This window comes from Maniola hyperantus, chromosome 8 (genome assembly GCF_902806685.2).
Source record: "Maniola hyperantus chromosome 8, iAphHyp1.2, whole genome shotgun sequence".
In the NCBI taxonomy this organism is placed as follows: Eukaryota; Metazoa; Arthropoda; class Insecta; order Lepidoptera; family Nymphalidae; genus Maniola; species Maniola hyperantus.
Window position 1 is genome coordinate 3,669,379 of NC_048543.1, and position 16,437 is coordinate 3,685,815.

At 38.8% G+C, this 16,437-nt stretch overlaps 1 protein-coding gene across 1 annotated transcript; it reads right to left on the reverse strand.

Annotated features, from left to right (window-relative positions):
* Positions 1 to 8,104: 8,104 nt before the first annotated feature.
* Eaf (ELL-associated factor) lies at positions 8,105 to 16,219 on the reverse strand. Its single transcript, XM_069500346.1, is given in 11 exon segments — positions 8,105 to 8,675; positions 9,737 to 9,860; positions 10,056 to 10,473; positions 11,080 to 11,097; positions 11,099 to 11,136; positions 11,138 to 11,192; positions 11,814 to 11,936; positions 13,024 to 13,162; positions 13,932 to 14,024; positions 15,150 to 15,268; positions 16,036 to 16,219. Coding segments are annotated over 10 exon segments (1,188 nt in total). The 5' UTR covers positions 15,247 to 15,268; positions 16,036 to 16,219; the 3' UTR covers positions 8,105 to 8,592.
* Between the last annotated feature and the right edge of the window lie 218 nt (positions 16,220 to 16,437).

Genomic DNA, 16,437 nt, shown 5'->3' on the forward strand with positions numbered 1-16,437 from the left:
GTCACTGGTTACCGCCCTCAGCGGGGCCGTGCCGTCAAGTGATTTAGCGTTCCGGTACGATGCCGTGTAGAAACTAAAAAGGGGTACCTATGGGTTCAATAAAAACTTGATTTACCATACCATTTCCTGGTTGGCCCGCTACTATCTTAGACTGCATCATCATTTACCACCAGGTGAGATTGCAGTTGGGCTGGCTTAAATAAATAAATGTAGATGAAGTCGCGGGTATCATCTTGTACAAATAATATAGTGTGGTAAAACCTACTTACTACCTACCTAGTACCTAACCTACGTGTTACCCCGTCGCGTCGTGTCGCTTCGTTGCTCACCGAAAATCCAGCATGGAAAAAATTGTGCTTATTTCATTTTCTTTTAAAAATAAAAACCGTAAAATTTTAATCAAGCGATTTTTGCCCCTTTTCGTTCAAGGTTTATACGAGTAAGTATAGTATTACGTAGGAACATACCCATAACTTACAAAATCCTCATTATTATAATGTACAAAATGTGCGCAAGACCTGGCTACACGGCAATGCCACTTATCGCATTTAAGTAAGTAGGTAACGACTAGCATAAGCTATCAAAAAAACTGGCCAAGTGCGAGTCAGGCTCACGCACCACCATCATGGTTCCGTACTACTGTCGTATTTTTTCGACATTATGAATTGACAATTTGAAAGGTCATTGTATGCACGATATTTCAAAATTATGATGCACTAGCTTCGTCACCGTGGACTGCACATATTTAAACCCCCTATTTCACCCCCTTAGGGGTTGAGTTTTCAAAAATCCTTTCTTAGTGGATGCCTACATCATAATAGCTATCGCCTATCTGCATGCCAAATTTCAGCCCGATCCGTCCAGTAGTTTGAGCTGTGCGTTGATAGATCAGTCAGTCAGTCAGTCACCTTTTTCTTTTATATATTTAGATAAGTAACAATAAATTAAAATCTTAGAATGCACAGGTAAAGCCCTTTCAGATAATACCCCACTTGAAATAAGTAGGTAGTTATCTTAGTTCGAAAATTGAAAATAGTAATAACTAGCTAATGCCCGCGACTTCGTACGCGTGGATTTAGGTCTTTAAAAATCCCGTGGGAACTCTTTGATTTTTCGGGATAAAAAGTAGCCTATGTTACTTTACAGGTCTTAAACTATAGGTAGGTGCAAAAAATCACGTTGATCCGTTGCTCCTTTGCGACGTGATTGAAGGACAAATCAACAAACTAACACACTTTCACATGTTTCTAGGTCAACAGGAAGCACCCTATACGTTTTCGTGACAGACACGACAGACAGACGGACAGACCTTCAGACTATAGGCTACTTCCCGTTGACCTAGAATCATGAAATTTGGCAGGAAGGTAGGTCTTATAGCAGACATGAGGGAAAAAATCTGAAAACCGTGGATTTGTGGTTATATCACGAGAAAAAAAAATGTTTTCATGAAGAAATATTGCTATTTTCAACTTTCAAAGTAGGATTACTATACCAAGTGGGGTATCATAATACCCATTATGAAAGGGCTTTACTTGGAAATTCTAAAACAGATTTTTATTTATTTTACGCATTTAATAGTTGTTGATTTATCGTACAAAATGTCGATAAAATACGGTAGTTGGTACGGAACCCTCAGTACGGAACCTTCGAGTCTGACTCGCACTTTTATTACTACAGTCCAAGACCATAAGCACCATAGAGATAGAATTATTCATCAAGGATAATCACGGTAATATTATTTTATTACCGTGACAAACGCACATCTCTATGCACATGACTAACAAGCTAACAAGTTAAGTGCCCCGTAAAATGCCAAACATGTTTGTCAAACGTGTTTGCTAAATTATGGTTAAATTATTTGATCGTCTGCGGTCGTGTTTGATGCGTTTGTCAAACAAACTACAGTATGCGGCCGAAAGTAATGTACATCGACCTTTAGAAGAGATAGCAGATTTGTAGAACACTGTCTCTGTTGTTGAGACCGACAAAACGTCATATATGTATGAGTGACAGAGACAACGCTCTACAAAGCCGAGCTGTCATTCTAAAGGCTGATGTACTCGTACCTACATAGTACATTACTTTCGGCCGCGTACTGTACGTGTTTGGCTCAGCCGATCCGTCCAGTAGCGTGCGTTCTGTGCGTTGATAGATCAGTCAGTCAGTCAGTCAGTCAGTCCTATTCCTTTTATACATATAAATAAGTCAGAGTATATAGTAATAAGTCATAAGTAAGAGATCAGAGCCATCGTTATCCTATTGAAGGCCCTGGGCACATTAGAATAATGGGGCCCCTATGATCTTGTTCTTGACATAGTAGGCACTATTTTCTTAGAATAGGCAAGAAAGTAGATAAGTGACTTTCTAGATTTTCGGTAATAAAATATCGGTCGGTCGGTTATAGTTTGGTGATCTGGCAGGGACTAGTGGGCCCCTATCGATCGTGGGCCCTGGGCACGTGCCCATAGTGCCCAGTGGGAAAGAGGGCCCTGAAAGAGATATCTATAGCACTAATTATTTAATTAACTATTATTTTCTAAATTGCTAATTCAATGTCCTTAATCAATTAGATGTTCCAATTAACTGGTCAATACCTGTCTTACTATATATTTTAAGATCACGCTAAAGAATAAATTGAGTCAAGCAATAAAATATAAAGGTTATGAAAATGGAATAAGGTCTCCACTTTCCGAGCCGAGATTACTCGAGTGAAATTAATAACAAAAATAATATATAAGTAGGTACAACAAGCCATTTTATCCGAGACATTTACCTACCCGAGCCTAAGGCGAGGGCCGATATTTAAGTCGAAGATAAAATGGGTTTATGACCGATTTTATGCACTCTGCTTTTCACTACGATTCCGAGGAAATGAAATAATCATAATAGTAGGTATTATGAGTAGGTACATGACTGAAATTCAATTTGTAATGAGTTTGCTATGTCGGGAGACCTATACAACCTCATCATAAGTACAAAATGTTACGGGGACTATTGGACATTAAGTACATGATCATCATTATCATCATCATCATCATCATCATTATCAACCGATAGACGCCCACAGCTGGACATAGGTCTCTTGTAGGGACTTCCACACGCCACGGACCTGCGCCGCCTGAATCCAGCGGCTCCCTGCGACTCGTCTGATGTCGTCCGTCCACCTAGTGGGAGGTATTCCAACACTGCGTCTTCCGGTGCGAAGTCGTGAGTAGTTCCTAAAACCGATAGACGTTGGGGTCCCAAGGTGCTGGAATGGCGACCTCGCACCGGAAAACATTAGGTACCTACATAGGTACTTAAAATTTTCAAAAATCCTTTCTTAGCGGATGTCTACGTCATAATAGCTATCTGCATGCCAAATTTCAGCGCGATCCGTCCAGTAGTTTGAGCTGTGTGTTGATAGATCAGTCAGTCAGTCACCTTTTCCTTTTATATATTTAGACTAGCTTATGCTCGCGACTTCGTCCGCGTGGACTATACAAATTTCAAACCCCTATTTCACCCCCTTAAGTATTGAATTTTCAAAAATCCTTTCTTAGCGGATGTCTACGTCATAATAGCTATCTGCATGCCAAATTTCAGCCCGATCCGTCCAGTAGTTTGAGCTGTGTGTTAATAGATCAGTCAGTCAGTCACCTTTTCCTTTTATATATTTAGACTAACTTATGCTCGCGACTTCATCCGCGTGGACTACACATATTTCAAACCCCTATTTCACCCTCTTAGGGGTTGAATTTTCTAAAATCCTTTCTTAGTGGATGCCTACGTCATAATTGCTACCTGCATGCTAAATTTCAGCCCGATCCGTCCAGTAGTTTGAGATGTGCGTTGATAAATCAGTCAGTCAGTCAGTCAGTCACTTTTTCCTTTTATATATTTAGATTATACACAAGAGCACATAAAGAAGAACTTTACGAGCATGAGAAGTGGACTTTATTTTAAGGGGGCGCCCATACAAATAGACCTAGACCCACTTGCATTTATAATAAAAAAAATGCTTTAACTTTTTGGAAGGGTTATTACTTATTGGCCTAAAATGCTAATTTTTTAGTCGTCGTCGTCGCCCCCTTTCTCCCCCTCGCCCGCCATGTGACAAGGTTAAAAGGAAAACTGCTATACGTAGGTAGACTTTACAAATTAACGAGTAATTTGACCCACTTATAAAGTATATGGAACTCATTTGGAAAAAAATCTTTATTTGGAATCTAAAAAAAAATTAGTTAGGGTTAGCGCGGGGGCTGTGCGGGTGTGCGGGGCGTTCCCTCCCCGATTGCCATATCGCCCTGTCGCGTACTATATATGTACCTATGCGATAGTGGGTATGACCCTACTATACGCCTCATAGAAATAGCAATTCTGTTCTTAGGCCTGATTTTTAGGGTTCTGTACCTCAAAAGGAAAAACGGAACTCTTATAGGATCACTTTGTTGTCTGTCTGTCAAGAAACCTACAGGGTACTTCCCGTTGACCTAGAATCATGAAATTTTGCAGGCAGGTAGGTAGATCTTATAGCTGACATTCGGGGAAAAATCTGAAAACCGCGAATGTGTGGTTATACATCACACAAAAAAAATTAAATTGTGGTCATGAACTAATAATTAGTATTTTCAATTTTCTAAGTAAGATAACTAGGTATATCAAGTGGGGTATCATAAATGAAAGGTCTTCACCTGGGCATTCTAAAACAGATTTTATTTATTTTTATGTATCATAGTTTTTGAATTATCCTGCAAAATGTCGAAAAAATACGACTGTAGTACCGAACCCTCAGTGCGCGAGCCTGACTCGGACTCGGTGGTTTTTGTTTTTGTTTTAAAAATTTATTGAGGCAAGCGACAATGGCGCAAACAAACTGTCGGGGTGCCTGTAGGCGGGTCTCATAACATAGATGTGGACAGAAAGTGACGTGGCTTGCGAGATATCTATCGGAGCGCTCAACGTTACGTTCGATAGTTTGCACAAGGTTTGCACAGTTCAGTTCAGTGCACATTTATTTTATCCTGTAGGGCGATTGTCTAAAACCTGCATCAATCATTATTACAATCTCTATTGTTCTGATTGGCTGAATTTGTGAGATTCTTGTTGCAACAATGCATTGTGGCCAATAGTGAGCGAACATTAACCAATCAGAGATGATTGCGATCGTGACATTGTAGCTGTCAAACAACCGCGGTAGGGCCACTGATCGCCACGCCGTACGCGACAGGTCGAAATGGTAATCGGGGAGAGAACGCGCCAGCCCCGCGCTAATCCGGTGCGGGTGAGCACGGGTGACGTGCGGGGTGTCCCCCCGCCTCACACGATTGAAGGAGAAACAAACACAATTTCGCATTCATAATATTAGTATGTATAGTATGTGACGGGTAATAAAAAAGAAATAGACAACTTAGTGTTCGTTTTCTTTATATAATACTTTATTGCATATTCATAGATGTATAATGCTCGGCCGCGCGCCGCGACGACGGACCCGACGACACGGCGAGCGCAACGCACTTAAACACTAGTTAAAAAATTGGCATAAAATAAAAATATATCTTCTATATTCACTTGAGGCACAATAATATTCCGTTTATGATACATGCTTAAACCTACCCTTAAGTAATAGGCTACTTGACAATTTTTTTAAGTTGGTCTTAAATGGTTAATATTTGTCCTATTATATCAAAAAAATTAACACTATATTTTTTGCGCCCTAAAAACCGTAAAACTTTAATTTAAAAAAATATTTTTCTTAGACAGGTGAAAACACTGTCGGCCATGTTTGGCCGATAGATTATCTGTGCTCTGACGTCATGCATTTGTAAACAACAGTATAACCACAGGGTTATACTGTTGTTTACAAATGCATGACGTCAGAGCACAGATAATCTATCGGCCAAACATGGCCGACAGTGTTTTCACCTGTCTAAGAAAAATATTTTTTTAAATTAAAGTTTTACGGTTTTTAGGGCGCAAAAAAATATAGTGTTAATTTTTTTGATATAATAGGACAAATATTAACCATTTAAGACCAACTTAAAAAAATTGTCAAGTAGCCTATTGTATGTTTTCGTTTACATTTGTAAGTTTCACTTCAAAAATATGTCTTATTTACAAAACCTTTAGGCGCGGTCTCAGTGGCAGATTTGCCCTAAAGCCCAGTAGGCCCGGGCCTAGGGCGGCCAGATATTAGGGGCGGCCAATCGTGACAAAAATCACTTTTTTTTGTATCTAGTAACAAGAAAAATTGCGCCTGCTGCGCTCGCGCTCCTATTTATCATTAGATTGTATTTTACTGACAAATCAAAAGGTAATTTTTTGTGAAAATGTGCCTTAAACCTCTGCACATGTGCACATGTGGTTTAAATTGTAATAAAATTCATTCTGTCCTTTATTAATAAATGGGGCCGATTCTTACAGTACACAATCTCTAAACTAAACTAAATTAACAGGTCTAAATCTAGTGCTATCCTTTTCCGCAAGCAACATTATGAAAGGAATAGCAATAGATTTAGACGTGTCATTTTACTTTTTAGTTTAGTTTAGAGTTTGTGTACAACGGAGTTAGCCACACTGTCCGCTTATTACTTCGATACCTGCAAGGCATTAATTACATTTGACCTCATTTTTGGAGGTTTCTGAACTTAAATTTTATGACCATAACTCATTGCCAAAAATTGCTTTTAGGTATCGACAGTTGACAAACACAAAAAAATACAATAAAAGCATGTTTTAGAAAAACGAATCACAGAGTACCTAAACGAAGTTATTTTTTATATACAAAAATCACAAACATTGAGAAGACGAATACCATATTAAAATCTAATTTTATTGCCAAATATAATAAGTTTTTAAAAATATACATGCAGACCTGGTTCGCACGAGAGCTTTTTTTAACGCGCGTTCAAAAAAGCGTTCTAATTAATTACATAAGCAAAATTCGATTCAACTCATGGCTGTATAAATATCTTTGTCATGTATCCAACACTGTTCAAGAAAGAAAAATCGCGATATTATTATAATTTTTCACTAGTTACTGCCCAGCATGCGTAGCAATGCCTCTTTCAATTTTTTTTGGAATTTGTTTGAACGACACACGCGCCATATTGATGGTACTATGCCAGAATCTTTCACGCTAATGCTTACAGCAATTGTACAAAATTTCACTCAGTCGGATGAACCATACGAGCACACACACATCAATTTTCAAATTTAAGATTTAGACGCTTTTTATCGCGCGTTAAAAAAACGCCCGTGCGAAAGTAGCTAATTTGATTCGACAAACTAAATCGTAAATAGGCACAGTAAACTTACAAATGACTACGTCCAAAATAAACAGATAAAACACTAGCGCAATTTACTTACCAAATAAAGGTGCAAACACATTGCTGCGTGTTATGTTAAATAAAGTAATAGAAATAGTTTTTGCTGTCTTTAATATCGGGATAGTATAGTGTATCAGATTTCGTGTATGAACACAAAATGTTGTGGTTTGAAACTCGTTTTTATTTACAACTTGATGAGTATTATACTTATTTTGACAGCTTCATAGAACACAGTACACTTCCATCATAACGCAGTAATGTGTTTGCGCCTTAACCATTGGATTGAGTCCAATGTGTGTAAAACGTGGCAAGAGTCGAATGTCAAGTATCTATTACAGTTCATGAGATTACAGCCCGCTGACAAACAGACAGAAAGACGGAAGAACAGCGGAGGCTTAGTATTAGGGTCCCGTTGGCACCCTTCAGGCACGGAACCCTAAGAATGAGAAAATTTTAATCACACAGAGACGTTCGCAAGATTTTTTTCCAACAGAAAAAGGAAGAACTCCCCATAAAGGTTTCTTAAAAGTCAAAGGGGTCGCTTGCCAGGTTTATACAAAGGAAAAAGGAAGGAGTCAAACCCCCTGGAGAGTCAATGCTATAGGATATGGTACATGTGGGGGTCGCGAGTGAGCGAGGGTCAGTCGGAGTCGCTGCCCGACTCCGAGAGGCAAATTAATTCTTATATTTAAGATTTAGACGCTTTTTTGTCGCGCGTTAAAAAAGCGTCCGTGCGAAAGCGGGCGTATCTGATTCGACAAACTAAACCGTAAATAGGCACAGTAAACTTACAAATGACTACGTTCAAAATAAACAGATAAAACACTAGCGCAAACTCCCGCAGAGGTTTCTTAAAAGTCAAAGGGGTCGCTTGCCAGGTTTGTACAAAGGAAGAAGGAAGGGGTCAAACCCCCTGGAGAGTTAATGCTATAGGATATGGTATCCGTGGGGGGCGCGTGTGGGCGCGGGTCACTCGGAGTCGCTGCCCGACTCCGAGAGGCAGATTAATAGTTATATTTAAGATTTAGACGCTTTTTGTCGCGCGTTAAAAAAGCGTCCGTGCGAAAGCGGGCATATCTGATTCGACAAACTAAACCGTAAATAGGCACAGTAAACTTACAAATGACTACGTTCCAAATAAACAGATAAAACACTAGCGCAAACTCCCGTAGAGGTTTCTTAAAAGTCAAAGGGGTCAAAAAGACGCTTGCCAGGTTTGTACAAAGGAAGAAGAGAGTTAATGCTATAGGATATGGTATCTGTGGCGGGCGCGCGTGGGCGCGGGTCAGTCGGAGTCGCTGCCCGACTCCGAGAGGCAGAGGTCGTCGTTGAGCACGTCAGTTGGGAGGGCGGTATTACTTGCGGTACCTGGAATTTTGGAAAAAAATATTAGTTGCTATATGCAATCAGTGGCCCCGATTCTCTAGTCTCTCTCTAAACTAAATTTAGAGTATCTGCATCCTTTTCTTTTTACTAATGCTAAAAAAGGAACGGAACATGACTTTCACATTTAAAGACTCTAAATTTTAGTGCACAATACAAATTTAAACAGTAGGTTCGCGAGTGCGTGCTAAAATCACGAGTTTTACCATCTAAAAATTAAATTTAGAAATGTCAAACTGCTTCTGTCCTTTTCAGATTACAATAGTAAGAATTGAGGGTGCGAATACTCTAAAATTAGGTTGTGCTTAGAATCGGTGCCAATGTGGCTAATTCCTTTGTACACAATCTCTAAACTAAACTAAAATATCACGTCTAAATCTATTGCTATCCCTTTCATAATGTTGCTTGCGGAAAAGGAAAGCACTAGATTTAGACCTGTTAATTTAGTTTAGTTTAGAGATTGTGTACTAGAGAATCGGCCCCAATATCAGCGTAATCAGTAGAAATAGAAAGATATTTTATTCAAAAAAAATGGCAGTCAGTGGGAATTGCCGACATAAGTGAAAACGTAAAAAAATTAAATAAGGGCAACTACGCACTTATCCGATCCGAGCCCGTGAAAGAACGTTCCGAAGTAGTCACAGAACTATTTGTATAGTAGCTTATGATGACATAATATTATGACGTAGACATTTTTTATAACTGATTCGGATCGGATGAGTCTCTGACAGTGGTTTTTGTGGATTTTAAAATTAATTGTAGTATGATAAATTATAGGTATATTATGCTATCGAACGCGCATATCATATGCGTACAACTCCATACTTATAGCTACAGATATATGTACCTACTTGAACCGAACGACGCGACCTTGAAGTTTTTACCCATCCCATAATCGCCCAAAGCGCCTAAAGAAGTTTTCATCGAAATTAAAATCGCTGGTATTGAATTTTTTACTTTAAATCCAGCACCCTTAGGTCCATTTCCCTCTGACGTTATTGTGTTTTGACGTTCGAATTCTACCAACTGTCGCCGAGTACACGTACCGTTAGTGAGCGGTTGCTGCGCGCTAGAGTCGTTATCGTCGCTATCGCTGTCGCTGCCGCTACCGCTATCGCTATCGCTGGAGGAGCTGGACGAGCTGTCGTCCTGTCGCGGGGCTTGCGGCTGCTGAATACAAAATATATGAACATTTGAACCCAAATGCAATACGCAACAATATTTTAGTAGTTTTTGGTAGAAAATTTTCTAAAAATGTTAAAGACATGCAAAATCTTTAGATTTCTAAACCTAGGTATTTAAGTTGATATGTCAGTCAGTCAGTTTATACTTTTATATTTATACAGATCTTGAGAGCTAGCTTACCGTATTCGCCGGCGGCGGTGGTATCGACGCTGGCGGTGGCAAATGACGCGCCGGAGCTGGCACGTGCGGAGCATGGGCGGGCACGTGGCTGTTGTGGGCGTTATGTGCAGGTGCATGTGCATTGTGAGCAGGCACGTGGGAGTTATGAGCGGGAGCATGGGAGTTATGGACAGGCGCGTGAGCGTTATGGGCATTATGAGTAGGAGCATGGGCGTTGTGGGCAGGCACGTGGGAGTTGTGGGCAGGCATATGGGAGTTGTGGGTAGGCCCGTGGGAGTTGTGAGGTGGCCCGTGAGCGTTGTGGGCGGGTACATGGGCATTGTGGGCGGGAGCGGGCGGAGGCGAGGTGCCAGCGAGCGCGTCGTCCAACCCTATCATAGGGAGCGATGCGTGCGTACTGTTGCCGCCACCCGACCATCTGTCAAATAAATATGAGGTGAAGAAAAAGAAACATTTTTTATACAATAATTTTTTGCAAGTGCTTTTGAATCATTAACCGAATCTACCACTGGTTCGGAATGCCCTTATATTATGTTCTCAAAGGTGTGTGAAGTCTGTCAATCTGTACCAGCGCAGCAGTCTATAGCCAAGCCGTTCATTCTGAGAGGAAACCAGTGCGCAGTAGTGAGTCAAGGATGGGTTGATAATGATGATGATATAAATATAATGGAACGTAAAATATACATTTTCTCTAGAGTCCTTAGACATTTGCGATCAACAATCATACTTTCAAAACAAATATTAACAATTCCCATTTTTGAAAAATTAAATATAACAAATTATTATCATGTAACGCTCCCTAGTGCTAGTGCTTCTATACATAATGTATATATATTTATGGAAGCACTATACCAAATCGATTAAGGACGGAATGATAAGCAACATTAAACCTTAGTGGTTTTTTGTTGTGTTAAAAGTAGGTTGTAAAATGTTCAATATTTGATAGTAATAAAAAAAAAACAAATACCCTATGATGCGAAAGGGCCGTTTTTTGTATTTATATAGAAAGTGCAGGGTACCTCACGGGCATGTGGGCGGCGAGTCTGACCGCTTGCGGGGAGCGCATCATGTTATTTTGCTTGCTTCTGTGCGCTGCTGTTGAAGCGCGCCTGCCCGCTCGACTGTGCGTGCCGGCGCCTGCCCACCACTGCTATGATACTCAACATGGCGGCCACAAACAGCCGGTTCTGTTGGCGGCCATTTCAGAACAACAGTTATCTATCACAGTATTATATCAGTATATACATACTAGTTAGTGTAGTGACTTAGTTCGCCGTGGACTACACAATTTTCAAGCCTCGGTTTTACCCCCTTAGGGGTTGATTTTTCAAAAATCCTTTCTTAGCGGATGCCTACGTCATAATAGCTATCTGCATGCCAAATTTCAGTCAGTCAGTCACCTTTTCCTTTAATATTTAGATTATATATAAAAGGAAAAGCTGACAGACTGATTTTTCAACGCACAGCTCAAACTACTGGTCAGATCAGGCTGAAATTTGGCATGCAGATAGCTATTATGACATAGACATCTGCTGAGAAAGGATTTTTGAAAATTCAACCTCTAAGGGGGTAAAATTGGGGTTTGAAACTTTTGTAGACCACGCGGACGAAGTCGCGAGCATAAGCCAGTTAAGGACTAAAATCGCACTTTTGACATGACAGTTGATACAGAGCAACTATGGCGAGTGAGTTCTCAACGTTTATGCATTATAAAACTCTCGGATTATTTAAACCTCTCGCCTGCGGCTGGGGTGTAACGTACCTTGGTTGTTAGTGCGCTTGTTGGTGGTGACCCGAGTTCGGGACGTGGAGCGTTGCGTGGTGTTCATGAAATCCGATGTGACGGGCGTCAATGGCCGAGGCTTCTGGCTGGTCTCTTGTCTGGAAGAGGAATTATTGAAAAAAACCGGCCAAGTGCGAGTCAGGCTCGCGCAATGAGGGTTTCGTACTTCAGTCGTATTTTTTCGTCATTTTGCACGATAATTAAAAAACTATGATGCATAAAAATAAATAAAAATCTGTTTTAGAATGTACAGGTTGAAGGAATGAAGACCTTTCATATGATACTCCACTTGATATTCACTCACTTCGAAAGTTGAAAATACTAATTATTAGTTCATGACCACAATTTAATTTTTTTTGTGTGCTAACCCTAAATTCATGGTTTTCAGATTTTTCCCCAAATGTCAGCTATAAGATCTACCTAACTGCCAAATTTCATGATTCTAGGTCAAAGGGAAGTACCCTGTAGGTTTCTTGACAGACAGACGGACAGACAGACAGACAGACAGACAACAAAGTGATCCTATAAGGGTTCCGTTTTTCCTTTTAGGTACGGAACCCTAAAAATTTAAAAACTCTTTATTTTCTTTTTACATAGCCTTTAAAATAAGAACGGTAATACAACTCTATTAGTTAGAAACGTGCTACAGTTGTTCACGCCCACCTCCAGATCAGTCTGAAGTCACAAAAGAAAAGAAAAAAACAAGTTAAAAATCATAATACTAAATATTATGTTAAATTATTGTGTTATTAATAATTTTAAATACAGATCAAAAATTGCGAACCGGCAGGCATTGATCTGTATTTAAAATTTTAGAAATATCCTTGAACTGTAGGTAAAACCACTTTAAAATTATAAATATTGTGTTATTGTATTATTTACGTGTTGTGTTTTCGCATGCGTGTGTTTTTCTGTGTATAATGTGTGTGAATGGATTATTTCAAAGTTTCTATGTCACTATAGGAAAGCCATTTAAGCCATTGAGAGAGATTGAGATAGCATTTTACAGGTTCGTTGATTTGCAGGGTAAATATTTAATTGATAATTTACTGTTTTTGGTATTATATAATTTTAAAGTGTTTTACAATTTCTGATATGTATATGTGGGTATGTATGGTCCGCAATTTTTAATACGTATTTAAAATTATTTACTGTGTTTTATAATAAGTAGTGATATAGATTTACCTGGTCTTCTTGACTTGTATATTGCTCGATAGCTTCTCCAGCGTGATCTCCCCTGTAACTCTATCGATGATCAACACACATTCTTTTGTGTAAGGTCTCTGACTCCCCTTGAATACCGTCTGAGGAACCCCAGCGCCATCTGCCAGTCAAAATTTTCACATATAAGGGAAAACTAAGAGGAATCCTTATTGGATCACCTTGATGTCCATCTGACTGTCAATACCCTTTTTCTCAAGAAAGTGAAGCAAAGAAGAAGAGAAGAAGCAATCAAGTTAAAATTAATCAAATACTTAGTCTTTGGACCTTTAGAGCAAAAAAAAGAATCAAACTTCAACGTCAACGCAATCAAGAAATACGGCGATTTATACCTCATATTTTGACACTCGCAAATCAAACAATTCCTATATCATAGTACTCGTTAAGAATCATGAATTTTGGCAAGGAGTACAAAGGAAAAAAACCGAAAATCAAATTGTACATCAAATATTTTTTGCGATTACGAAACTGGGTGCATGAGTCCAACATGGTATTTGACAACTAGTCAAATCAGTAACTTTTTTCAAACGTCAACACGTGCACTTAGTATGTGATAATTTATGAAATACTGGAATGTGATGTCACATCATAATGACGTACTTTTTTAGTTTAATCGATAGTTTAAAATGGTTATTACACTTAAAACTAACAAAGGACTGTGGACTTTATTTTGGAAGATCCTCTATGTAATCATCACAGAGAAATAATTTATTTTTGATGTAGTCAAATACCCAATTATCACTTGGCCGGATTTTTGAAGTAAAATTTCTTTAGATGCGACTTGAGAGAACCTCAGATCTTTTTCGGATGAAAGCGTACTTATAGAAAGGGTCATACCCCTGAACAATATGATATACAAACAAATGGTTTACCTAAATGTGGCACTGTCACAGTTACTTGATTATTAGTTCCAACATCCACTGTTGCCATCTTGTTGACATCCACTGAAGCTGGCTTAAAATCATCTGAAAATAGATAATAAAGATCTAATAGACTGATAAAACAAACAAGTAACCTATGTTTGAATTTTCTTATCCAATCATCTATTATTCTTCTCGCGTCGGTTCCTCTATTTAAAGGATCGTGGCTCCCTCGAGATATCACCTGCTTCACGATGTTTCGCTATTTTTCCATGTTGGAAGCTGTACGAAAGGCATCGCAGAAGGGTGGGTCGACCCTTTCTCGTATCTGGTCGGACCAACATCGCGGGTTTCGTCCGCGCGGTCTCCGATCTTGCCAGTGATCAACAGTCTTTCTATGCTACTCGCGTTTTTCCTATCAATATGACAGAAGTATCCGCCGCAGACAGATGTTAGGCAGCCGCATCTTGATTTCCAATGTATTTAAAATTGACACGTTGGTCTTATACTCCAGGAAATGTTCAGCATCCATCTCCAGCACCACACTTCAAATGCATCAATTCTTTTCCGGTCCAACCATGTACATACTAATATTATAAATGTGAAATTGTATCTGTGTCTATGTGCTACCTTTTCATGGCCTATTCATTATGACCCATTCATTATGGCAATTGTGACGTAGACATTTGCTAAGAAAGGATTTTTGAAAATTCAACTCCTAAGAATAGGGGTTTGAAATTTGTGTAGTCCACACGGGCGAAGTTGCGCGCATAAGCTATAGTTACTTAAACGTGTAATTTTATTGAAATGATCTTAGATATTTCTAAAATCCTTACTTAGTAATATTATAAATGCGAAAGTGTGTCTGTCTGTCTCTGTCTGCCAGCTTTTCACGTTCCAACAGTTTAACCGGTTTTGACGAGATTTGATACAGAGATAGCTTGTATCCCTGGGATGGACATAGGCTACTTTTCGTCTCGGACAATCAGAGTTCCAATAGGATTTTTAGAAGACGAAATAATACTACATTGACAAAGTGGCAGGTATCACCTACTTGGTACAGAAATAAATTGTATCCTGTATAAGGATATCATCATCATGATCTACCCATCGCCGGCTCACTGCAGAGCAGATGGCCTAGTTGTTAGGATGTCTTGGCCAGCGTGGACTATGACCCAAACCCATCCTTTCTGGGTTAAGATAATGATTATTTGAGGTGAAAGTACTTACATTTGATAGTATGATACTGTGAAGCTTTGTTATTGGTGAAACTTGCCCCCAACTTCAGCTCTCTGACATCGTAGTTCAGGCTGTGTTTATCTGCCATCTTTGCCGCTTATGCCATATGTCTAAAGTAAAAAGAAGACATGTTGGATGATTGTGCACATCATTACCCATATTATAAATGCTAAAGTGTTTGTTTGTTGATACCTAGATTGTAATTCTTATAAATTACTTAATAATTTTATTTATTTTCTATAAAATGACATGAAATCTCCAATAATAATCAATTATACAATCCTGGGATAGCTGCAATATAAAGCACCATAGAAAAAATTACGATTTTGAGGATTTATTTTACTTTTATTTACTAATCCTTACTTAAATAATTGTAATTGGGCTAACATCAGCTGGGAATGAAATAAATAAGTTACATAAGTCATAACACTCAGCCTAAGAATAAAAGTAGAGATTTCAGTTTATTACTTACTTATCTTTAATAAACAATATTGGATATATTCAATTAAATAATTGACTATGGGTAACTAATTATATTTGACAAGATGCTGATACTAAATTATTATGAAAAAATTACAACAGGTTACAACTGATTCACAAGTTCGTAATTTTATTACAGAAACTTATTCAAAGGTATTGTTTTTCTAACGATTACTATTATGCATACGTATTACATTCACTTCGATCCAGCCAACGGGGGATCTTATTTTCGTTCTATTGAAGTCAAATCTTTATTTTCTTCAACTAACTGCGTCCCGAGTTTTTGCCTACAACTACTACTTTCGAAACAGGTATCACCCCACTGATAAGTCTCATTGAAATACGTTCAAATGGACAAAATATGGCAAATGAATATTTTTTATTCTGCATACTATACCTTTGAGTATTCTTCCACCAAGGTTAATTGTTGCCTAAGATTTATCAACCAAACTCATAATCAAGGCGATTTTGCAAGACTTTGCATTACAGAAAGGACTATTAATTAATGTAATGTGAAATAATCCGAAATTTAGACATTGAGACTGGCTACCTACCACTTTTTCGACCTACTTCTCATAAAAGTTCTCAAGAATGACAGCACAATGACAGCTAGATTCTAGAGCAGAGAGCTAGTGATGTGTCCTTATGATTCAATTTTTATAAAGATCAATTCCAGTACCTATATACCTACTATTTAGCAATGACGAATTTCAAGGCTTAGGGATGATTTATGCTAGACCGTCCCGGATCCGAGCCACGCCAAGTCCGAGGCACCACATTGGGAATTTGTATGTGGTCA